Source organism: Poecile atricapillus, chromosome 2 (genome assembly GCF_030490865.1).
Source record: "Poecile atricapillus isolate bPoeAtr1 chromosome 2, bPoeAtr1.hap1, whole genome shotgun sequence".
In the NCBI taxonomy this organism is placed as follows: Eukaryota; Metazoa; Chordata; class Aves; order Passeriformes; family Paridae; genus Poecile; species Poecile atricapillus.
Window position 1 is genome coordinate 70192404 of NC_081250.1, and position 24960 is coordinate 70217363.

At 44.9% G+C, this 24960-nt stretch overlaps 1 protein-coding gene across 1 annotated transcript in view; it reads right to left on the reverse strand.

Moving 5' to 3' along the window:
- The window catches only part of TNFRSF11A (TNF receptor superfamily member 11a), a 29233-nt gene that overhangs the window by 3510 nt on the left and 763 nt on the right, over positions 1-24960 (reverse strand). Inside the window, exons 2-10 of the mRNA XM_058833197.1 lie at positions 24547-24756; positions 12167-12248; positions 11602-11727; positions 10908-11051; positions 9686-9779; positions 9272-9366; positions 8321-8428; positions 6444-6496; positions 3964-4816 (exon numbers count right to left, since the gene is read on the reverse strand). Coding sequence (XP_058689180.1) covers positions 3964-4816; positions 6444-6496; positions 8321-8428; positions 9272-9366; positions 9686-9779; positions 10908-11051; positions 11602-11727; positions 12167-12248; positions 24547-24606 — 1615 coding nt within the window. The 5' untranslated portion in view covers positions 24607-24756. The remainder of the gene's footprint in view (positions 1-3963; positions 4817-6443; positions 6497-8320; positions 8429-9271; positions 9367-9685; positions 9780-10907; positions 11052-11601; positions 11728-12166; positions 12249-24546; positions 24757-24960) is intronic.

Sequence of the window (24960 nt, forward strand, 5' to 3'; positions counted from 1 at the left end):
CCACTGAATCTCTTCATTATTTCCATTTTTGTCTTCTCAGGACAAAGTCTGTCATACGCAAGGAGCCTTTCTAGAAGGGCTGGGAACATTTTCCCTGTGAGCTGTGATCTGGGAAGCCAGAGAGAGGGGTAATGATTTCATGTTCCCTGTGCTGCCTGATCCACAAAGCTGTGTCCAATCTGCCTCTGCCAGCGGTTTGTGAGGAAATGCTAATTATTTCTGATTATGAGATTTATTTTTTCTTAGAGTCCCAGAAATCCCACTGTTTACCAAAGGGGCAATAAACCCCCAGTTAATCCTACCATTTGGGTTAGATAGCAGGATTACTGAATAAATACTGAAAGACTTAACATCAGATCACACAGTCACACAGTGTCCAAACAACACAGAGTTTATACAATTATGTTATATAGTCCAGATCCTCCATGTAGGTACACTCTGGCACTCACCTAGCCCCTGCATGGATTTAGCTGGATATAGACTGACACAGTTGAAGAGACAGAGTCTACATTATAGCCACTTAACAGAGTTACGGTTTCAGTCAGTCTGCCTGAGGTTAGAGATTTTTCAGTATAAATGCAATCTTTCTGCTATTCATGGACTGGGCTGCAGACCTAAGTGACAGCAGGACCAAGCCCTGGGAATTAATAAACTTCCCTCAGAGCAGAAAGAAAATAACTGAGAACAAACTTCCAACATCAAACTAACAAGCTTGCTAATGTCTGAAAATGAAACAAACTGAAGAAACTAAGTAAATAAAATTTTCCTAGCCTGTGAACACCCTTACTAAGAAGTGTTTTTCCTGCTGTTCTTCACTTCATCATTACTTTATTGATTTGACTACATTTAGCTATTTTGTGCCTTTCTTCATTACATTCCTCCCACAGAAATGCTGTTTTTCCAGAGGCCACAGGTGATGTTTGCACACCAGCACTGGGCACTAGTCTCCAGCTGTGTGGAGTCAGGATCTTCTCAGAGATGAGTCTGGGCAGCACTCGAGCGTCTCTCTAATAGGCTCTCCTTAAGCAATCTTATTTTTTTCACCTAAACCACTGCATTGCTAGCTCTTTGCTTTCTTTCCAAGTGCTGTTGATTAATATGAGATGTCCATAAGGATTTTCTCTGCGGGAGTTTTTCCCTGCTGGTTCTTTCCCCTGTGTTCAATTCAGTTTGGCTGTTTGCCATGAACAAAACTCTTGGGCATAATGGCAGTACAAAAATAACTGTTTGTCTTTAAACAGATTGCCTGTTGCTTGCACAGGGTGCTGTGAAGAAAGTTACCAGTACTCAGCACGAGATCAAAAATTTAGAAATATATGTGACAGGGGGGAGGGGAAAAAATTTAGAAATATATGTGACAGAGGGGAGGGCAGATTAACACATTTATAATGTTTAGCTGAATGTGGCTGGCAAACCTTCTGTGCTTTCTGAAGACACCATGCCGAAACAAAAGATATTTAAGGCCCAAAAGCACAGAAAATGGACACGAGAGCTTCCTACACTGTGCAAGAAAAGTGCTTCCAACCTGAAAAGTATAAGGGACACATTCAGAGTGAAGGCATTGTTTTCTGCAGTGTTTCAGCCTTTTGATCTCTTCAGACTATCTGATATTAATAACAATGACAGATTAATTTTTGTGGTAATTGTTCACTAAGAACTGGAACAATGCAGGCAAATAATTTTCTCTGAGACATTTAATGGCCTCTAGGTGGTGAGAACTGTTTGTCACTGCCAAACCAGGCTGGTTTGGGATCTGGAAGTGAAAGGCTTTGCAAAACCAGATCCAATTATGAGTCAGCTAAGTTTTCCTGCACTCATGCGTTATACTGTAGCCCTGCACAGGGCTTGAGGTGGGCCTGAATTAACCCTTCATGTTCTGACTGCCTCCAGGCTCGTGGGTTTTGAAGAACTGCTTGAAGGTTTACCTCCATCCCAGCAGTGACCCCTGGAAGGGGCACCTGTCCAGAGGCTCACTTTGGTCTTGTAAGACTGTTTCACAGGAGGGACAGAGTTTACCAGTTCTCTTGTAATTTTGAGTGTTAGTGAACCAAGACCAAAACTTCATGGAATTTCCCATGGTCTTTTTCTTCCCATTTTTCATCCACCCTCTTTTGTACCATTCTGTTTTAGCATAACTGCGTGCAAAGCCTCCTGGCTTCAGTTGCTTTGAAAAGCTTTACAGAAAGTTATTTTACATGCACATTTATTCCATCTGGGCAACTCACAAGGCCTAGCAAAATGACAGATGCTGATGCACCCACACGTGTAGCCCTGGCGTGGCTGGGCTGCTTCAGTGAGGAACCTATGGCTAAGCCCTGTCCCGGTCCTCATGCAAACAGGCACTGCCGGGGGGGAGAAATTTCTCTCTGGGCAGAAAAATTACTCTGCCAGCAAGCCAGGTTACCCACAGATCAACTAACCCACACTCTGATACTGCCCACAGCTCTGTCAGTATCTTCCTGCAGTCAGGCGTAAAAAGCGGCAAATTAGGAACACGGTATCTGCGCTCAGGTTTCACCAGATGGCACTATAGCGTGTAGATATCCAAAGGCACAGACACAATTAAAATCCCATATAAAGAATTGTGCTGCAGATCTAAGATGGCACTTGCTAGCACAGCGCTTATATCCCGTTTGCTCTCTTGCTCCTTAATATTTTCTCTTTCTCTTTGTGTCATATTTAGAAAGAAAAGCAGTACCAAATGTAACTTGACTTTCAGTTTTACCTCAAGAGTCCAACAATTACAAAAAAGATAATCTGTATTCTCTTTACTCCTGCTGCATTTTGTACAGACCAGACAGTGAAATTGCGTCAAGATTTCAGGAAACTGTAGCAACAGAAAGTTTCTGTTCTTTAGAAGATGAACACTACACACTTTCAGATTCCCATATGGAATGCATGTTGAGAGAGGAAGGGCCTTCAAGAGTGTTGTTTTGGGGCTTTGGCAGACTGACAAGAATGTCTCCATAAAAAATTTTAAGACACGACATGGTTTTAAAGAAGGGCAACAGCTTACAACTGCTGTGGGTATTACAGTAATACTTGGATGTCCCACTCAACACTAAGGTCTCATTATGCTTGGCAGTGCACTGATATAAATAAAATGCATCCAACTTTATGAGATTATAATCTAAAATGACTAATAACATATGATAGGCAGATTGCAGACTGAAAAAAAGTCTGGGGAAAGGGAGGTTTATCCAGAGAAGGCACATAACTTCCCTTCTGCTGGTTTTGCTTCAGTGATGTTTTTCCATTTTCATTCGACACTTTTGCTATATTTTCTCAATTAATAAGTTGGTAGACAATTAGTAAACTAATCAATGTTTCAGAGCTGTTTAGGGGACAAAGCATATGGGTATGGAGAAACAGTGTCTGTATAAAACTATTTTATGTGAACACTTATATCCCAGCAAATAAAACCAAAGAGAAAGAGCTATAAGCAGAAAATTATAGATAATCTTTCAGACCCAGTTGCAGCCACCAGCTTACAGCTCCAGCTGAAGTTTCACTGACCACTGTATTAATGTAACTGGACTTAAATCTAATGGAAAAAATACGTGTGCACACTGGTGAGTGAAAAGTATCTGCTTGATCATTATGCATCCTTCCTTAGCTCAGCCTCCAGGTCCCTAAATTGTGTTCTTTCTAATTTTCTCCAATACACACACCTGCTAACAGAACTGTCAGGCCTCTACAGCAACAGCCAGAAGGAGCATTCTGCATTGCTCGTTAGATCAGGGTGGGACAATGGTCTCTTGCTGGGCTTGTTCTTGCAGAATTCAACACAAACCAAATGGCTTTACAATTCCAGATTTTTTTTTCAGACTAGCTTCTGAGCAATTAAATGAAAAAGCATAATTTTCTCCTCCTAAATCAGATCCTCTGAATACTGAACACTACTGAGGTAGCAAAGAGAACAATCCTATACAACTATGTATGGATGAAGCCTAATGGGCTTACCAGATGCTGGAGGGAGCTCTGAAGTGCTGCTGTTTGTCCCTGAAGTGCTTCCGTGTGTCCCTGAAGTGCTTCTGTTTGTGTTCTGGTACTTCATGTTGGTACTATCTGAAGGTACATCCTCCACACCAAGATCATTTGTTAGAGTGTTCTGACCAGCAGAGAGAAAATTCAAACCACAGGTGCACTGGGTACAGGAACCAGTTTCTGGGGAGGTGGAGGTGCTGTCAGCCACAGCACAGCAGGGTTTGCTACACTTTTGGGGAGATTCTCTATACAAAATGCCACACCTCACACAGATCTTCTCTGAGTCACAGTTTGTTGCAAAATGTTCTGTGTCTTTGTTGCCTGTTTCCTTGGGGCAACTGTGGGCACGTTGGCAAGATTTCTGTAGAAGTTGGTCCGTGGCAATGTGTGCCCCATTTGTGTTGGAAGGAGGATGAAAGCCTTGAGAGACTGATACATCCTCTGTGCTCCCAATACCTGAAAAGTACTGGTTCAAGCTGTCATTCTCCCCTGCCTCCATTGGTTCTGAAAATGATGACACGGTTTTACTGGCAGTCTGACTTAGTAAAGATAAATAATCAGTGTTACTGAGATCCTTATCCATGTATTCATCTTCCGTGGGAACTGGTGGGAATTGGTAATCATCAGTCTCGGTTACCACAGAAAACTCTCCTGACTCACAAGGCTCTGTGCTGGCGCTCTCATTCCTGCAAGGAGTGTGACCAGAGGTGCAGCACGAGTTTCCAGGGACAGGACAGCCCGAGGGGACCAGGAGACACGTGTCTTCAGCCCTCTGGGGGACAGCAGCATTTGTGATGTTCACAGAAACAAACGCATCTCTGGGGGGTTCCTGAAAGAAATTAAAAGAACATCTTTAACAAATAGATCAACATGAAGTTATTTTTCAGACAAAGAAGGAAAAGGCAGATCACGGTCCTTCCTCTGTGTGGAGCTGCTGAGGTTGAGCAGTGCTGCTGTATTTGAGTGCTGATGTGTAATTCTACTCTGCTGTGAAACTGTGACTGGTGATGCTGCGCTCAGCAGGTGTTCAGAACAGAATCTGGTGGCCTGGGGAACAATAACATTTAATCTTGTGAGACAACTACTCCTGTTTTTTCCGAGGGCACTTAAGAAGAGTTAATAAACCTAGAAGAGTTGCTGGATTCTGCTGTTCCTTATGAACCATTAGTAAGACACATCTAAGTGCTTATTAGGTTTTGTAAACCCTCCCATGTGTCTGAAGGGCTAGTGATCTGTGAAGGCCTTACTGGGGGCTGAATTGTTAATATCAGCAATGACTGAAGAAAAAACCTGGGTTGATTCATAAGTTCTGAGACAAGCTAGAAGAAAACACAAGCAAGGTTGTATTAATCTGAAAGGTTAGGACAACAAATGCAAAGGTACATGTCATCCTGTTGTCACAGTACTTGACAAAGTAAAGCTACATTTTTGGTAGCAGCTCCAAAAAAAGGGTTGGGAAATACTTCAGGGGTTTTCTTCAGTTTGTACTAGTTGTGCTTTAAAGATGGGTGTTTGGGAACATATACATTTAATTTCTAGCATCTGCTCAGATCTTCCAGGATAGAAAAGAGAGTGTATGTGCTGCAAGCCACTAATTGCTGTTGATTCACTCCTCTGTCCCAGAGGATCTGAGCAGCTGCCAAGACAGGAGGTTGCATGAAGACTTATGAGACAAAAGAGGAACTGCCTGCTCAGAAAGGTGGGTTTTTTGCTATGTCTGGTTTTTCTTTCAAGCAATGAAATTTGAGTCTTTCAACAGCTAAGCTCATCACAGCTCCTAGAAGGGGTGGTGGGACACCTGGGACACCTCAGTCCACATCCAAGGTGTTAAGCAGGCTGTGCACATGAACTTGAACCAGTGCCACCATCTGTTCCAAGCATGAGGCTGGTGTTCTTCCAGAGCAAAAGCTCTTATTTATTTCATCGGAATGCACAAGCAGGATTTCTGAGTCCCTAGAATTAAGAAGTCAAACAGTTTCTTTAGCTGACAGGCTCTGTGCTTAATGCCTTGCATGCCTGGCATTTTTGGCATGACCCAAATCCAGGTTTCTTCCCTGTGAGCACTCTTGTGTGTAACAAGGGGCAAACTCAGCTGAAGCTTTTCCTGCACTTAAGACTTAGAAAGGCTCTCTCCTAGGTAGACTCAGGTGTTCAGCAACCAGTGGGTTCATGACTAACTTTCTTGTCATAAATATTAAATGATCACAAGACCTTTATCTGTTAAAAGTGGCTGAAACCAGAGAGCAGGTTCAGAAGCTATTTGTGAATGGTGATTTCACATGCCTCACATTTACAGAAAACCAGACTGAAAAAGCCAAAGCTGCGAGCAATTTTTGAGGAACTCAGAATTTGTTTTCTAGCCAAAGATTACCATGGAGTCTGCTTCAGAAAGGGCATCAGGAATGCCATGAGGGAAACACAAAACAAAGAGAAAATGCTACCATCTTTGACTTTACCTTTGTTCCTTTTATTTGGCTGCACACTTCATTAGCCCAGTTCTGTAGATCTGCTGTAGGGAAAACAAAAGAGTAGCTGTAACATATAGCAGGCACTTAAGTTAACCACAGACCTAAACATCCACAGTCATTCACAACCCACAATATCATATTAAATAAAACCAGCAAGCCTGTTTTTACTGCCTGTTCAAGTGTCCCAGCATCGGTCTAGCTGAGGATTCATTGTAACTGGAACAGGGATATATTTCTGTGGAACAAATGTTTCCAAGCTCCTAAAATAGACCACGGTTAAACTGTGTTCCACATCAAATGGGGTTTCTTTCCTGGTCATATGTCACACCAAGCTATGACTGGCCCAACAACGACCTGCTCAGAGCAGAAATGGTCTATTTCAAGAGAAGTCACATGGATGGCCTAAAGGCCCTTCCAGACAGGAGTGAGAAGAGGGTAAGCCACTGCAACCACAGGATGGCAGGCTCAAATACAGCATGCTCTACTTAATCAGGGTATGCTTAATGGGGATATTCATTCCAATTTCTTTGGAGTATCTCCCAAGGAAAAGCTTTAAGTCCAACATGCTTTAGGGCAACAAATGACACAGTGAGCAATTCTTGGTTTGCATTTATAAATTCAGGAAACTTTGCAGGGCTCAAGTCCCATTTACATTTGAAGCTTACGATGGTTTTGCATGGCTGAAGATAGATCAGCTGCACAGCCACTGCCAGTTCCCAGCAATGACTCTGTTGCTCCGATGTTGATTTACCACCAGTACCCACACCAAGCAGGAATGGCTTCTTCCTGAGCCTGCAATTCTCCCAGGCTCGGATGAGCAGGACTCCCCATGTGAAGGCAGTGAGGGACTGTCACTTCAGGACAGCAGGGCAATGGAAAAGTCAAAGAAATTGCATTCCCCCCTAACCTGCTGTGCGTCGCAAGTATTTGGTTTGCAAGCAGAGTCACCATTTCCTCCAGCCCATCCCAGAAATTCCAGATTTAGCATAACCCATGTTTAGTGTGGCAGAGGCAGCCTATTTCTAAAACACAGGCTGAAATATACTTTACAAGAAGTGAGTTCTGTCTTCCTTTCCACTGCTTCCAAAACGTTGCATAAATTGTTAGCACTTGGGAAAGGAAATGATGGAAAAAGCTTTCCATGTTTAGGGGAAAAAAAAATTAAAAATCAACAGAACAATAGAGCCATGCCCTAAAGAGACCCAGGGCTTAAAAGAGAGTGGAAGAATGTAAAGGTATTTCCATTTAATTAAAAAGAAACTCAGTATTCCACTGTTATCCAGTATGCCTTTGGCTAGAATTTTTCTGTTTTTCTATTTTAACTATTCATTCTATTTCCCTCTAATATTTCTTCAATACTTCATCAGAACTTCAGCTTTCGGCTAAAAATATCATCTCCATCATAATCTCAAATACACATCAGGCCTTTGTATTGAAAGCCATATTTTAACCTGTCTGGATGCAGGTTTTTGGGTGGGAGGGAGAGTAAGGTGAAGAAGACAGGACTTCTATCTGTCCCGGCTTCCCTTCAGCAAGGGGTCAGCTGTGCCAGGTGCTGCAGAGCAGCCAGGCTGCTATGAAAGCCCCCAGCACCAGCCCTCCTCCTTCCAACCACAGTCATGTCTGCCCTGAGGGTGGTGACTCCATGGGTCAAGTGTAATACACTGTAAATTACTGCCTGCCTAGAGGAAAGGAATTTTTAGCCTGGCTTTGTGCTAGATAAAGCATATCCGTATGGACAGACATAGAGATGGCACAGAACTTCCAGTGTAATTCCTGAGCTTAATCTGTTGGTTACCCATGGAATCAGATTGCACAGAGAGCCACAGTGGTCACACTCATGAATAGCATTAGCTATGACGTACCTGTCAGCTTTTTTCCCTTCTTCTTGTAGTACACGATGAAGACAACGATGCCAATTAGTGTCACAAAGAACAAGATGACAATCAACACGTATAAGATTCTGTTTGTTCCTGCAGGGTAAAAAAGATAGTGCCATCAATACACAGCCCTACACTCAGCAGTACGACAACCCTTGCTCATTTTACCTGCTTTTCTACAGGAGGGAGTTGTTTTTTCCTTCCTATTTCATCTTTAGTTTCTATAATAAGAACAATAACTCTAACACTCACGCAGTTCTGTGACAAGCAGCCACACTGATGGTACCAAGACATCTCTATAAAAACCAGAATCTTGGTGTTATAGAGCAATGCTGTCCAGTCAGGCTTCTCTCAGTGTTCCCTTGCAAGCTCCCAGCAGATCACAGGGCTGAGCTTGATCTCACTCAGAGGACAGAGGACATACATTTCACAGAGACTATAGATACAGGTGGAAAAATCTGTCCTTTATCTCAGGTCATGATGGATCACTGCATGCCAGGCAAACAACCTCCTTGGTACCATATTCACATTGAAGAAGGAATTGGACAGGGGACAAGAAGGGATATCTGAGAGGGATCAGGCTGAGACTGCTATAAAGTAAGCAAGGAGAGGAGTTGCTAGTCTTTACACATGTAATGTGTGTGTGGAAAGCACATAAAAATGAGCATGCTGTCATGGGTATAAAATGGCGAAAACAGAAATGCTGCCATGCAGTTTTAGTGGGAGATGTCAAACTCATCTAAATAGTGGACATAGACCCTAGAGTCACCAGGCCTGAAACAATTTTTAAAGGTGGGATTTTCCAAGAGCCCTGTCTTGGTCTACAGCTGCTCTCCCTAGAGTCATCCACAATGAGAATGGATTTAAGCCAGCCCAAACCTCTAGTAATCACATCCCTCCTACTTTCCAACTGGCAATCCATATGAGGACACAAACCATCTTCCGATGGTTCAGGCATCTTCCGTTCTTTACAAACTGCATCAGACTTGTCAGTCCCAGGCACGCTTTCTTCCATTCCTAGAGCTGTACAGCTAAAAAAGAAAAAGAGGCTAGGTTCTCTCAAGGAAGCTTGTTGTGCCTCCTACACTTATGCAGAACAGTACTTTCTGTAGTAAAATACAACATTTCTCCACCCCTAAGAACCTCAGATACTTTATGGCTCGGCAGTTCTGTTGTCACTGCTGTCTCTTGTTCTCCTGTAAGGAGAATTCAAGCTTCAGCCTGACAATGCTGCACAGCCAATGCTGATGCTCCATGTGCTCTGCAGGCAGCCTGGGACACCCCACTGAGAAATGCTTTTGCCCAAACCTTCTGGCTGGTGTGGTCCTTTTACAACACCCAGGGACTTACTTGGTCCAGGATTTACACTCGTCGGTGGATGAGGAGACCTTTGAGAAGTAGCCTCTGGGACATGGTATGCACATTGTGTCCCTGTCCTGTTGCACTGTGAGTAGGAAGGAAGAACGGAGATGAGTTTCTGTGGGTTCCTTCCAAGAGGGAGGAAGGTGACCATGCTCCCCATTCTCCTGCTACACTCTCCTCCCACAACCCCCCCAAAAGCTTTCATAAAGGGTGGGGTCTTAGGTTATATTAGGGCAGCAATGATAGTCCCATGTAAGCCCCAGAAAGTCTCACCTGAGCACTTCTCTACATAGTCAAAATGAGAAATGACCAGGAGCCATTTGTGTTATTTATTGTAAAATAACACAGAGCTGTTACATCCTTCACCTTCTATTTATTCCCTCGTGATGATACTGTGTCAGAGACAGTGATGCTGACTGGTATAGTCACTTCTATGAAGCCACAGTAGACAAAATGCTGTATCAGGATTTGTTAGGCTGGAGAAAAAACAGCAACTGTCTTCCAAACACATGAAGCATTTCTTCCTCCATTACTCTATTACTTGCTGCTTTTTTGGGGTTCCTTATGGCTTGTGGAGCTGTTCCCAGTGTTCACTACACCTCTGAACTTAACTGTTTTCCACCCACAAAATACCTGCATCTTGTTTTAATGAGACTTAAGAGTAAATTAAATGTCTGTAATAAATCTTTGCCATCTAAAACAGAGTACTTGCTAAAACAGAATACATGAACTGCCTGAAAAGTGTTAATCACTTTTAACTTGTTTGTAACATTAAAAAATGGCAAAGCAAAGTCATTGCACAAAAACAGACTGCAAATCTGACCTCAGGAACAACCCCCAAATGAGTGCTTCTCTGAATATGGGAGCAATGCACGACCTAGTGACTCACAGTCAGACACCTCAGCAAACATTAGAAATGTACTGGACACCTTGCAACTACCGCCAAGTCCATGTGACATCTTGCAGAAGTCACTTTATCCAAGATACTATTTAAACTATGGAGGCAGAAGCCTTCAACATGTGAATAGTCCAGGAGGATTATATGCAGTAGTAATGACTACCAGTAGTAGCAGACAAGCATCTTCTATTGACAATTGTCTGAGAGTCTGAAGGACCCCCTCTAATGTCACAACCCACATGATGCTGGCATCATCCCGGAGGCCTGAGGTGGACATTTCACTTTGTGCATCCTGTACACTCTGTATCTTACCAGGAGGCTTGACTCCGAGTCCAGGAGCACACATGGTATTCCGCTGACAGCAGTCGCAGTCCTCGCTCCAGTGGTAGCCCATCGTACAAGCACACTGCCGCTGGAATGTGCTGTTCCCTGGGTTCACTTCTCTCAAGGCTTTCCCTAAAAGAGAAAGCAGATGAGAGTAAAAATCTCTCTGATAACAAGCCTCAAGTTTCTGAACCTCCTGTTCTACCTACATGCTTTGCTTGAATGGCAGATGCAAAACCATTCACGTTAGAGGAAATGGTGCCTTTCAGGAAGCACGGGAGACCCTTGATCAGCACAGGGCTCCTCACCCACTGCACTCCAGAACAATACATTTCCTTGTGGCTTTTATAGAAAATAAACACAGCATTTGCAAGGGTGAGACAAGCACGCTAGGGGAAGTGAATGCAGAGTAGGCTGGGCAAAAGGACAACTTCTAAAATCAGCTCACAGGGGTGAATGGCCCCAGTGAAGATAATCACTATCAGCAGCACAGAGACTGCAGTCATGGTGCTCTGCGTAGCATGGGATCTCTGCTGTCTGGGGATCTCTCTCTCTGCCAGGCTCCTCTGCAAGCTCAGCTTCCGTGTTGGGCACCTCAACAAAGCAACTTCCCTAGATCCACTTTCCCATCTTCATGCTCCACTAATTTGGATTAAAAGGTTCTGCAGTATGAACAGCTCACCTTGATCACATATTTTATGTAGCAAGCATTTATCTTCTTCATTCCAGACATCCATATACTCGTTTGGGCCACATGGTTGGCACACGCTATCAGAAGTAGCAGTGCATCTAGCAGACAAATACTTCCCTGTGATTGAGAAAAGGAAAAGTAGATCATCTGGAAGCTGCAGAGCAGCTGTCTAAGGAGGTTAGAGAAAAATAAGAGATTGAGTGCTAACGCTGCTGTGGACAGTCATTTCTTCCTGCACCTTTTTAGTTTGTCAATCTGGCCCCCATTTAGTGTGGCACTGAAACATCTGTGAAGTGGCCTGGGAGCAGAAGAATCAAGCTGCTTTCTGTCTCCCGCAGTGGTTAAGTGCTATCCCAGCAAAACAGCTGCTGTGGCCTTTGCTGAGGCCAGCAGGACCATTCCTGCCCTAGGAAGGCACTAGTAAGCCTGAGATCAGGCACCTGCAGGGCACGTGCCAATCCATCAGCAGTCATGAGGGCTGACTGCCCCACCAGCAACCCGCAAAGCAGCTCCTAAGGAGCCTCTTAGCCCCTCAGCCCAGTCAGCGCTCACATACCTGGCTCACACTTCCTGCAGCACCGTCCAGAGTACTCATAGTGTTGTTCGCTCTCACACGGCGGAGTGATTTGTAGTGACAGCTGAAGCAGGGGAGGAAGGAGAGGACATGAGAACCAGTACACCTGGAGAGCTTCAGACCTACCCAGTCCCAGTGCTGGCACAGAGAAGGAATACTTTCTGTCTGTACAGCACAGTGGATAGCCAAGCAATAAAACTTACCCAACATTTGTGATTTCACAGGTGCTTTTTAGACATGCTAATGGTATGTACTTGGTGCTGTACACACAGGGACTTTTAACAGAGCCAGGTGACAAATAAATAACCCATCTTGCAATTTGTCATGAACTTTTGGCCTGCTACATAACCTTTCCTTACAGTACTCTTTTATTTAAAATCTATGACTTTAAAACAATTGTAAAGACAAAAAAAGGCATAGAGATAGCTCTGTAGTCTCTTCCAAAGAAATTACGTCAGATCAAGACCTGGGAAACTGCCAGTTTTAATGTAGAGTTTAAGCAAACAAGCGAAGTGAATGATTTATGTTCCTGAAAAAGAAGAAGTTCCCAGCTTCCCACTGGGATACAAGATACTTCTGGCTAGTCCTATAAGATACTGGCCTTAAATTTTGCAGCTTTTTATGGCTCCCACTGTGTCCTGCAGAGGTGGTCTCATAGAACTGAGGCGGCCATCCAGAAAGGTGATGCAATTAAGCCAACAGCTTTTTGTGTGTCTCAAAAAAACCAAAACAAAACCAACACAAACCACCCCCTCTCCCCACCACCCACCCGAAATGTGTACATGACAGGGCATCTGCAAAGTGGGCAGCAGAGCTGCCTCTGACCTCATGGGTCTTTGCATCCCTTCCCACCTCTCAGCTGCCTGTACACACAGTGGTCCCACCCAGAGCCCAGGTTTCAGGGCATGGCTTGTGCTGGGGATCCTGGCCAGACAAGCATTGTGCCCAGCCCTTCACTGACCCTGCTTTGGCAGCCCAGAGTCCTCCGAGGCAAACTCAACACCTCACAACCAGTTCTTGATCTTGAAATTAGGTAAGGTGATTCAAAATCGAGCCCATAGCAAGGAATTCTTCACTCTTGGATACAGCCCTGTAAACTGCATTTACTTGGACAAAGCTGCAATAAAGCTTCTGCTGTTGGTTAAAGGGAGCTTTTGATGCCTAATAGCACATGACAACTCTGTGCCTGCTGGTGCTGGTTCCCATTCCTCTGCTTAGAATTTTCCCCTTGTTTCCTCCAAGTTGTTACATCTTCTCTTTTCTCCTTTTCTAGCTTAAGCAACAGCAATGTCTTTAAAAATAAATAGTTTTCCCTAAGCACCTTGCTCTCTTCTAATGCTGGGAAGGGTCTTGTATATTAAAGATGCCCAAAAAGGATTGAAATTCTTTTTTAAACAGCACCTTTTGGCTTGGAGTTTAAGCCACGGGTTGGTGCTTGACTTGTGTTTATCAAAACTGTACTAGCTGTGTCTGGAACAGAAAAAGTAGCACAAGTCAGAGGCCTTGAGTTCTCATATTTTTGCAGAGTATAAACAACTTACAGGCCTTTTTTTCATCCTCATAACAATCCTGGGTCAAATTAAGAGTCTAGTCTTCTGTTGTCTCATTGTTTCCTTGTCTTTTTCTCTGCATTTGTTAGCAGTACCTTTCCTGTGATTAGATAATGCATTTTTGCAACACTGCATTCCCTGTTTACAGAGCACCTCCAAGGAGGGGCACAGGGTAACAGCCAGTGCTGGTGAGTGAAGAGGCAATCTAGGAAAAGGAAAGCTGGACTAGCCCAGCAGCTGAACAGTGACACAGCTCAATGACCCCTACACTAGAAAGAGCTTGTTTTCTGTAATGCACTTCAGGCTAAAACACTGAGATGGCCAGCAAAAGGTTGAGGTGATGATGTGGAACCAAGCACAAAGAGTGTCTTGAGCAATTAATTCTCTACCCAGCCATCCAGAAAGGTAACAATAGTGCTGAGATGAAAAAGCAGGTCCAGTCATTTGCTTTTTGTTACAGAATATTCTCTTCTTCCTCGTTTGCCCCTGTTTAATAGTTCCTCTTTAGACAAAAAGACTAAAAAAATTACTGAAGTGTCAAACAAGGGCAAAGTCATCCTTTTTACGGAAGGATATGCAAATCTGCTAGGAAGCATTCAGCTAAAGAGTCTGGAGTAATTTCTGAGAATCACAATTCAGCCTGAGGAGAAGCAGCAGGGCCCTGGAACCAAGGTGAAGGGAGCAGACTAACTGCTCAGCCACCTTTTGGACACTGCTTAATACCATCAGGCTTTAAAACACAGTGAAGGCTATTGTTTTGGAATAGCTCACAGCTGCATTAACCTATGCTCTGTGTCAATAAGCAGCCTCTTCTGGGTCAGTGTCCTTCCCCTTTTCACACAAGCCAAGGCATTCATAAAACTGCAATACTCCCTCTTTTGGTTTATGCCCAATGGTGCAAAGACAACGCTCTCAGCACCCATGGGCCAACCCCCATGTAAGGGTGAGGGATTCTAGCCTGGTATGGTCTGGCTGGACCTGCTGAGCAGGGAAGCTGGGGCAAGAGTGGACAGGAAGGGAAACCAGAGCAACCTGGAGTTTTCTTATGGTGGGAGCCAAACTCAAGACTTTTTGCTTACACAACTCTGTTGATGTCAGGCTATCCCATGTTAATCCCTCTGCCAGGCAGACATGTCTGTCTCAAACTGTACATTAACTTCCTTGGGAGGACGAGAAGTACTTGGGCTGGTGCCAGCACGATGACCTGATGCTTCACCATCACCAGCACATTCCTGCCAATGTGTCCTTCTGAGACGGGGAAGTGCAATTCATTTGCAGATGAGGAACTTGTACCAGGAGGCCATCTGGCTTTACAGAGGTGACAGGAAACCAAACCAAGTCTCCCAAGGCTCAAGTTTGCCCTGTAACCCCTGGAACATCCTTCCTCTCCTCGGATGCTGGCCTGTGGGTCTGAGTGATTTGGACACCGCCAAACTCTTATCTTGAGAGAGAAAGGGCCAACTTCCTCTGAAGTGCTTAAATGAGATAAAACCAGGCCTGGTCATTCCTTAAATGGTATCGCTATTGATGAAGCTGCTCATTAAATCCCACCACCATGTCCAAATAAGTGCTTCAGAGAGCTCTAGGTATCCTGTGTAAGTTTAATTTGTCACTTCAAAAGTGTGCAAAGCACACAGATTTCCACCAGTTCCTAAAAAACCAGACAGCTTTCCCATTTGATCAATGTCACTTCAGAACAAGTATATCCAACAGGGGAAGAAGACAGGGGGAAGAAGACAAACCTCCTCTAGGATTGGTAGATTCAGTTTGGTAAAGCACACCAATGCCTGCTTACCTTTAAGCACATGATTACCACAATGGACTTCTCTGGAAAAACAGGCATGCTTACGTCAATGTTTGCAGAAAGATTGTGTTTTGGTGTTGAGCTGCAGGCAGACTTTTCAGCTTTGTGTTTGGGCTTTTTGCTTGCTTATTTGTTGAAAAGGACACTAAGCAAGAGTCTGCTTGTGCTTTTAGGGTTGGAGAACATCGATGACAGCACTACAAAGCACCAATGTTACTCACAGTGTTACTCACACCTTAACAAAACACACACACACACAGGTGTGTCTGAAGGAGAGAACCAGCAGCATTCAGACTCCTGTCCTCAGGCTTAAGGAAATATTTATTCTTTGTGCCCTTGAGCAATCAGAGAATCAGAAGAAGCTGCATGTCATGGATGCTAAAATTACTTTTCTTGCTCTTTACATTTCAGAAAAGATAGAGTTGCATGGGCCTCTTTCCTTTAAAAGAAAAAATCTGGAAGAACAAGGTCGGGGGTTTCCATGGTCCTTTTCCCATGACACTTTTTGAACAAGAACCTGAGGCCTCAATGAGGATTGCTCATTAGCGATAATCTCGGTTTTGCAAAAATTGAGATGTAAAGAGACACGTCAAGGGGTAGCTGTCTTTTAAGGTGACACCTTCTTGATCAGTGTAGTTGTTTCTGGACAGTATTCAAGTAATCTGACATCATTTCACTGAGCAAAGCACATTTTTTTCTCCGTTTATTATTACAGCACCAAAGTACCTAGGGGAAAGACAACTGTGGTCTGTCCTGCCTTGCACGCACCACTTCTTTATACTTTGGAGCCCAGGTTTATTCAAGACACTTGTTTTTGAGGTCCTTAGAGTTGCCCGCTATAAAACTGAAAAAAATCTGTGGATTTGGGGCTTTATTAGCCATTGTCAACAGGAGTGAGCTTTGAGCAATGCTTCCTGAAGTGAAGTAGCCCTTGCAAGCACATCTAAAATGGCCTCTGCAGTTGTCTGCTGCTGCTTCTTCAAATGTGAGCCACTGCCTCTCCCCTCACAGGTACCAGCTGTGCCCACACCCTTCCAGCCTCCAACCTGATTTGGGTCAGCAGTATGCCTAACCAGACCCCAGATTTCTTCAGCCCATTGCCAGTTCCAGAGGCTTGCCTAAAAAATTATTTAAGAGTAAAAATAGAATCTGGTTCTTGATGGGCGCTGCCCTGTGGCTGGTGCTCCCAGGCACTCTGTTGAGACACATAATTGTAACAACTCTGGAAAATTTTACAGTTGTGGGTGTACAAGGGGAAAAGAGGAGTCCTGTGTTAAAGGCTTAATCATAATCACGTTGCATGCAACAGTTCCTTCATGGACAGTCTTCACTATTGATAAAACTTAAATCAAAGCAGCACCCAAGTCACAGCTTTGCAATTCCAGTTATTTGCTTGCAGGCCTGTAATTCATCACAAAAATCTTAGATTGTGAATGAAATGCTTTTGGTGATGTCAACTTTCCAGTGACCAGTAAACCACATCACAGAACTACTACCACATGGTAAAATAGAGCTGGGAAATGGCAACAGCTTAAACTAAATATTATTTCACTTTTAAAAATAGGTCCTTAAAACCCTCCTACAGCCTTAATGCCTGAAGAGGCAAGAAAGAGCGTGAGGAATAAAATCAATAGTGAAGAGGTGAAGAGAAAACTGTAATGTGTGGCCAGGACTTGGGCAAATGGTGGCAAAAGCTGTGTCCTGCCTATTCCCCTTGTCCCTCTGCTCCAGCGTGCAGCGAAAAGCAAACACCTGAGCAACTGGCGCTGCTCCACCGGTGGGAAGGAGCATTCCTCAATCTCAAACCCACCAGAGCTATTTCTGGCCAGCAGCTACGGAAAGGAGAAGTGCTGCACTGACGGCTCTCACGGTGGGGTGGGGGCACGCAGACAGGAACCTCAGGTATATCTGATACATCAGATGGGAGACGATGGAGGTGCGACATGGCACGGCTGAAACGGTGACTGACTGAAGCTGTGAATGAGCCAGCCTGCTTCTACGGGCTGAAGACTTGCCACCATGTGCACAACATTTGTCATTCAGAGACAAAGTCATCTCCACACCGCAGCCAGAGGGGCACACTTAACATTGTCACTGCCCGGGCACTCAGTAGTGCCTGCGCATTGCTTTTGCACTTTGCTGCAAAACCTCATGCTTTAACCTGTGCGTCCTCACAGCCACAGCAATTCAAAGACCAATCTGAGAATAAGAACCTAAAGCTAACCAAACTGAAATATTTGACAAAAAGGCTTGACAGCAAAACCAAGAGTCCATAACAAGCAGAAATAAAGGCTGCAGAATAATGACATTATCAAAGCTAATACCTAGGTGTGCTTGTGGTAAGGCCTGCAGAGGCAAATCTCTTCTAGATTAAACAGGTGCGAGAGCAATGCTCTAAAGGAAAGTTTAGCAGCCTTACCACTCAAGGTATAGTCTCAATGACTCATCATGAGTAACTCTACACCCATTCATGCTTAATTAAAAAAAACCAAAAAACAACAGTAAAGCCACAATGATTTAGGGAGAGCATACTCCCCTTGCATTTTATTTTTTTAGTTCAGCAGATCATTTTTCTATGCTTCATCAGCTGAAGTTGAGTCTTAATGAAGAAATGACCATGACAGTTTTCTTGGGCTGGATGCCAGATTAGGAGTCCAATGGGGACTTTCTGTGCTTTAAATCTATATATTTATGTAGTTTTTCCTTCCAGCATGCGCTCAGAATGGAACATAACATACTAATCTCTCATTATGTGAGGCAAGATCGCACAGTCCTAGCAGAGCTGCTGGGAAGAATGAGAAAGCTTGTAGAAGAAAGGAAGCTTGTTTTACCACCTGATGCTCTGCTTTGGCTTCCTTCTCCTGGATTTTAGCATTGCTCATGGAACAACTGCTGAATACCCTGCAGGCAGAAACATGAAGGGCAGTGGTGGGGCTGCAGCCCTTGCTTGGGATGACGGCTGTCAGGGGGGCTGCATGTAACACCCACAGACCATTCTCCTTCGGTGTTAGAGGGAGGACTACTTGACTGTATTGGCACTTTCTCTGTCGTGAAGGAATTGCTGCCCTTATTAAAGGGCTCAGGACTGAGCTGAGAATTGATTAATTCACTCTTTAGGTGTCATCACAGGGAACCAGCTCTGCCAGTGAATGCAGCTGGTAATGTCTATGGAAATATTCTTTCCTGATTTGAAGAATCTCTGGCTGCTTTCCATAAGCAGGCTGTTTCACAACATGTAGTATTGCAGGGGAGAGCTTTTCTTCCTGTGAGATCAGATTCAAGGAACCATCTTATCCTCACTACCAAACAATGCAAAGTTACTGGACAATATGTTGCTCATAAGGCAAAACTCTTCACTGTGGCAAAATAATGCACTCAAAATAGATTTCCTTGTGTGCTACATAAGCAATTTTAGGACTTCATATAAACCTAGTTGCACATTTTTCCCTATCTGTATTTCTGCATTCCAGATTAATGGGTTGCCTAACAAAACTTCACAGTATTTTTATTTCCATACGAGATTCTTTTCTTTTCCCTCCACTTTGACCACTGACTAAATATATTCTGCACCCATCTGCAGTCACAAATGTTGTTCTTTGTCATTCTTGAACAGACCCTATATACTCTTTTTTCTTTTGGAGTAGCCACAAAGTGGTGAGGGTGAATGACCTCATTTTTTTTTTCCCCCTCCTTGCCTAATTGGCTCTTGCAGGGTGGATTAAACTGGACAGCTTGGCTCTTTTACCAAAACACAGCCTTTCCTGGTCTCTTTTATCTAGATTTTAAGAGGGGAGGCAGCCAGAGGGTTCTGCAGAGGCTGAGAGGCGACTCTGAGTCTCAGCTCTCTGCTTGCCCACTGTGCTGCCATCCCCTGCCAGAGCCCCTGCTCCAGCCACTCTTTTGGGAATGCTGCAGGGAGGCAGCACAAACACATCTGGCCAAGTGGTGTGGGGAATGTGCCTCTGCCATGGGGATGCTGCTGAGGTCCTGGGCAGAAGAAGATCCAGAGAACAAGGGTGAAGGCTGGGTGCTGCAGGCTACACCGTGGCATCCGGCCAGGGCAATAGATGCACCCCTTTCCTGGGCCTGCGCAGGCAGACCTCCCTGTGACTTTGGTGGGAAACAGATGGGGCACTATCCCAAGGTGTTTAATGACTCTTTGGCTTCGTTTGCAGCCATGAGATCCTGGGCACTGCACAAACACCCAAGAAAGCCATGCCCAGAGAACTCACACCCTGAGATGGCAAACAAAAGAGGTAACCATTGGAAGCCCTGCACAAAGCAGCTTAGGTGGCTACACAGGTATGGGACACAAACCAGGATGTCCTGGAGTGCCAGGGTAATGACAGCATTGCTCCTCCTGTGCAGTGCTGAGCCCTCCAGAAGGCACCCCATCAGAAATATGACAGCACACTGCAGTGACACACAGACAGGGACAAATCAGGAAACCTGCTCTCCCCAGTGCCGAAGTGTCACACCAAGTCCTGCTCCCACAGGGCAGACACAACAGCAAAGCTGGACTCCCACCTGCAGCCCACCCTGTGACTTCCAGCCATTGCTACTTGTAGAGGTTTTCTTCTACTACATGAACTTTGGACCATTTTCAAAGAAGAGTAAGTCATAAAAAAGGGCAAGTTCTTGCAGGCAGACTATTGTGTCACATAGACCAAGGCCTACTCAAGTCCAGAGTGCAACCTGGTTAAACATCACTTACTTTTTATCTTGCATTTATAACATTCAAATATTTGCCTGTGAGTTCTGCATCAGCAATAATGAGCCATTCTCAGAGCAGCTGCTTCTCTGTGCAAGCAACACCAAGGCATCCTTAAAAACAGGAGTGTGTGGCTGCAGCAGAAGCCAATGCTGCCTTGAAGCTGAGTTCCCATGGAAAGGAAGGGGACAGTCTATTCAAGGAGCAGAGCTGCAGCTGAGAACATGATGAACCAGCTATCTTCTGTTTCCCTCTTCCCTCCTGTGTAACCAGGTCCCAATGCAACCATCTCCCCCTAAGTGTCCAGCAGCCTTTTCTGCAGAGCAATCCCTTGCAGCACAGGGCGCAGCATGGAGGGAGATCTGAATTCTGTGGTCACAGCATGTGGTGGCAGGAACCCTCTTGGCTCTGGTCACCACAAAGACTTCCTGGAGACCTGGTCATACAGAGAGGAAGTGGGCAGGGAGAAGCAGGAGGACAGATTTGCAGCAAGCGTTGCCTTTTCCTTGCATCTGTGCACGTACCTACTACAGGAGAGTCTTTCACCACTTGAACTCTTAGGGACACATGGATAAACATGGCAAAGTGACTCAAGTATGATTCCTCTAAATAGTGTTACGGTATAAATGCTAGAGGACAACACTTTGAGGTTTCCACGATTTTCTATGTTGTAGTTACGCATACATCCCTGACAGTACATCTGTACTGGTTCTTGCCCAGCTGTCAAGTTACATCCCACTTTTCTGAGCTTGAGGGTAATAGACAGTGATGGGCAATAGAAACAAAAAAAAAAGATTCTTAGAGATGCAGTTAATCTCTGCTTGACCTGTTTATTTGGGTTTTTTCCCTTCCAACATAGTATGAAGAAAGCACTGTGACCTAGATGACATCGGTCAGTACCCTCCAGATGTCTGATAAGCTTTGAATTCTACCAACTTGTGAAATGTGGCCAAGGTTTGTTTTGGTCCTGTTGGTGGGAAAGAAGAAATCACATCAGGCAGATGATGCTTAACATGAAAAGAGAAGTGGGACAGATTTCTTAAATTGTGGGTTGATGTAGTTTTACATACATCATATTCTGTTGATATGAGGTGCTGTAAGATTTTTCACATGTTCTGGGGGAAACTGCAGAACAATGAAAGCCTTGCCAGTGTTCCTCACAGGAACCATTGCTGCATGGGAATTTTCACAAATTAACTAATTGAATTACAGTAGCTTTGAAGCCCACTCTGTTAATGGTAGAATAAATCCAGGAGTTTAGATTAAATATTGTAGAAGTTTTGCTCTACTGAATGATTCCTTTGGCCCTGTCCAGAGCAGGAATAATGGACCAGGAGAGCCCAAGGCGTAACACAGTATAGTAATGGTTACATTCTTTTTTCCCCCCTCTCTCATCATACAGACTGTGCATTTTAGGAAGTTAGAGAAAAATCTATATTTTGGGCAAAATTTTCCTATATTGCAAAGAATTCCAGATGCTTGCAATGAGCAAACTTTATCTATGAAGTGAATGTTACAGAGCAGTGGAAGGATCATGCCACAAAAGAGGAGATGAATCTGTGGTGCAACTGATTTACTGCACATCTGCAAATGCACATTCTCAGAGACTTTGACTTCCATCTGATAGTCACACTGATACTCTTTACTGGTATAAAGCAAGGAAAGGGATGTGACTAGTCTGTGCGAAGAAAGCTGAGCAGATCATGCCCCAGAAGGCAAAATACCCCTGACAGGTGCCCACAACGAATCACTTGGAAAGATCATCTTGTGGTTGAAGCACAAGATAAGCAGGGCTGAGCTCTGCTCCCAGAAGTTCTGCTCCACACTTGGTGTGTGACATAGAGCAGATCACGAATTCTCTGTTCCCATTTCCTCTTTGGTGAAAATGATGACAATGATCATGTCTATTCTCAGCAGAATTATGAGTGAGTATGCAATAACTTACATTTCCAAATGCTTCTCATTCTTTGCAGGAAATACATTGCAAATATCACTGTTCGAGCACTATTCCACCCTATTAACCAGTCTAAACTAACACAAACGCATTAGAAAAACCTCAACCCTCCCACAGAGGGAGGTATTTTCTCATTTGTTCCATCAGAAAGCATCATTCTCCTAAGAAACCACTGCCCAAATCAGTCAGACAAAGGAGGAGAAACTGAAAGGCTGCTCCAGAGCAACACCGCTCTAAGCTTGCCTTTCACATTCTTGTAGGCTCTGCTCACTGTTGAAGCAAAGTATTAAATTAATGGGCTCTTTGATAAGTTATGTTTTATCCTTATCCATGCTCTACAGCTTTCCTGGAGCTTCCTGCAGTTTTGTGCTGCTACTTGTCCAAAGCAACGGCGATGCAAAGTTGCACCCTGTACAAACACAGACTCAGAATTAAGCACGTGTTGGACTCAGTGGAAAGACTTTACACATCAGCCAAAAATAAATACAAGTTCCTTGTTCTGTGTCCTGTGAAAGGCTATGAATCAAGAGTGAGAAATGGTGAGGAGCTCTGGCTCCTACATCAGGGCACCTGAAACATGCCGGCAGCTATACCACAGAAATCTGAATTTTCCAAATTCTCAAAAGCTGAGCCAGTTCCAGGCAATGAGGATATTCCATAGGGAAAAACTGCACTAAACCCAAATGGCTCCAGAGGGAAGAAGGCATGTAATGGTTAGTGACCTGAAGTAAAGGTATGAAGAGCGTTGAGGTCTGCTTTTCCTGCTGCATTGATCAGTCCTGAGCACCAGGGCAGGAAAAAGGAGAGACAGAGGGGATACCGAGGGACAGGACAAACCACCTGAAAGCTGTGATGTAGAAGTCACTTTTGAAATTTGCAGGCTCATTCACATACATATGGAGGACACCTGGAAAGCAGTGATTTCAGAGAGTGAGGGTGGACAAAACAAAACGTATGCTTTAGAGGGGAAAAAATGGCCTGTGTGGTTTTAGGCAACATATTTAGGACCAGGGATCCAAAGGAAAGGCTCTCAGGACTGTGCGGTCAGACATTAAATTGTAAGCTATAGACAGCAGAGGGTTTTCTGTTTTGGTTTGGGTTTTTTATCTTTTTTTTTCTTCTTGAAGCTGCACCTTGCTCTCAGGGAACCCAGCCATGGCCCGGTTACAGCCCCATGTTGAGGGAAGCACTTTAAGTTACATAACTTATCAGGAATAATGAGACACAGAAAAATAACAGAAGTTCAGATGAAAGAAATACAAACGACAGAGAGGCTGCCAAACATTGATTAATGAAGGAAAAAAAGTGTAAATAAAGGGTAGCATGGTATTTGTAAATCCTGCCAGTCTAGAAGGGTCTAAATAATCAGAAGGGAGAAGGGTAATTTTTAAGCTGTATAATTAGAAAGAGCAAAGCAAGCTTCTGCCGATGTGAACTGCTGGAGGAAACGCGATGTACGCCATTCACAGGGCTGAGGAAGAGCTGGCTGTAGAAAATGGTCTTTCCGACAGCAGGGGAAGACCAGCCACGATCCCGAGCGTACCGCGCTGACCAGCAGCCACCTGGCATCGCCCAGAGCTGCGACCAGAGCACGCTGTGTTTGCAAACAACCGCAGAGCCAAACCTCGCTCAGATCTTCCCCCGTCAGAGGAAAGGGCTGCCCTTGGGGGCAGCTGACCTGGCACCGGGGTTGGGCTCCTGGCTGTGCCACGAGCAGCAGCACATCAGCCTCCGAGCGAGTTATGTGGCCGCCCTGAGCCTCAGCCTCCCACTCGCGGGCCTGGGGTCACAAGGGCGTCCCACGGCCCGGGGCCAACATGTGGGACGGCGGGGTGGCCAGAGCTGAGGGGATTCATCCCGGTGGGGAAGCTGGAAAGCTGAGCCCGGGCTGCGAAATCCCCGCGTCCCACACCTGAAGAACAAGTGTGCCCACGCTCTCTCGAATAAATCTGTTCGGTAGGGTGGAGTTTGCCTTATTTTTACTCTACATGCAAATTATATCCCTCAACAACCTCACTGCAAATATTTTCTGGTTTCTCACACCCTGCCCCGGGCAGAAGCAGGCTGTTTTCCCTGCAGATCCCCTGGCTTCCTTTGCAACTTTGGGTTTGGACTACTTCGATTTTACAGAAGCGAGATATGCTTATGAGTTGCTGGGATAAAAATAAAACCAAAACCCAAAGGAGCGGAGCGGGGAGCAAGGCAGGCGAAGCTGTTGTGCCCAGCCCCGCGGAATGCCGCGGGCTCCCACCTCGCCGATTATCCCGAGCAGCGGGACGAGCAAACCAAGCCTGCGGGAGGGATGCGACACCCACCTCCCCCTCGGCCGGCTCCCAGCCTTACCTGCTTGCCAGCGGCAGCGAGGCACAGGAGAAGGAGCCAGCAGCCTGACGGGACGGGCATGTCTGTGTGTCCGTCTCTGCCTCCTCCCGTGGCTCCTTTTCCTGCCACCGAAGGGAAACTAGATCCTTCCAGCCAAGCCCCCGCGCCCCGGCAGCGCTGCGAGGCACATTTGAGCTGACTACTTCTCTTTCTTCCTTTCCTTCCTCTCAGCTACACGAGGGGAGAAGACAGAAGAAGAAGAAGAGAAAGAAAAAAAAAAAAAAGGCGCCTGGCTGTAGTTCCCACAGCATTTCCTCAGCCTTGACATGCAGCGCTCTTTTTTTTTTTTTTTTTTTCCTCGCTTCTTGTCCCTCCCTTTCCTTTCTCCACCCCTTTTTACAAGAAGTTTAGTCACCGTGCCCACGGCCCTCCTCC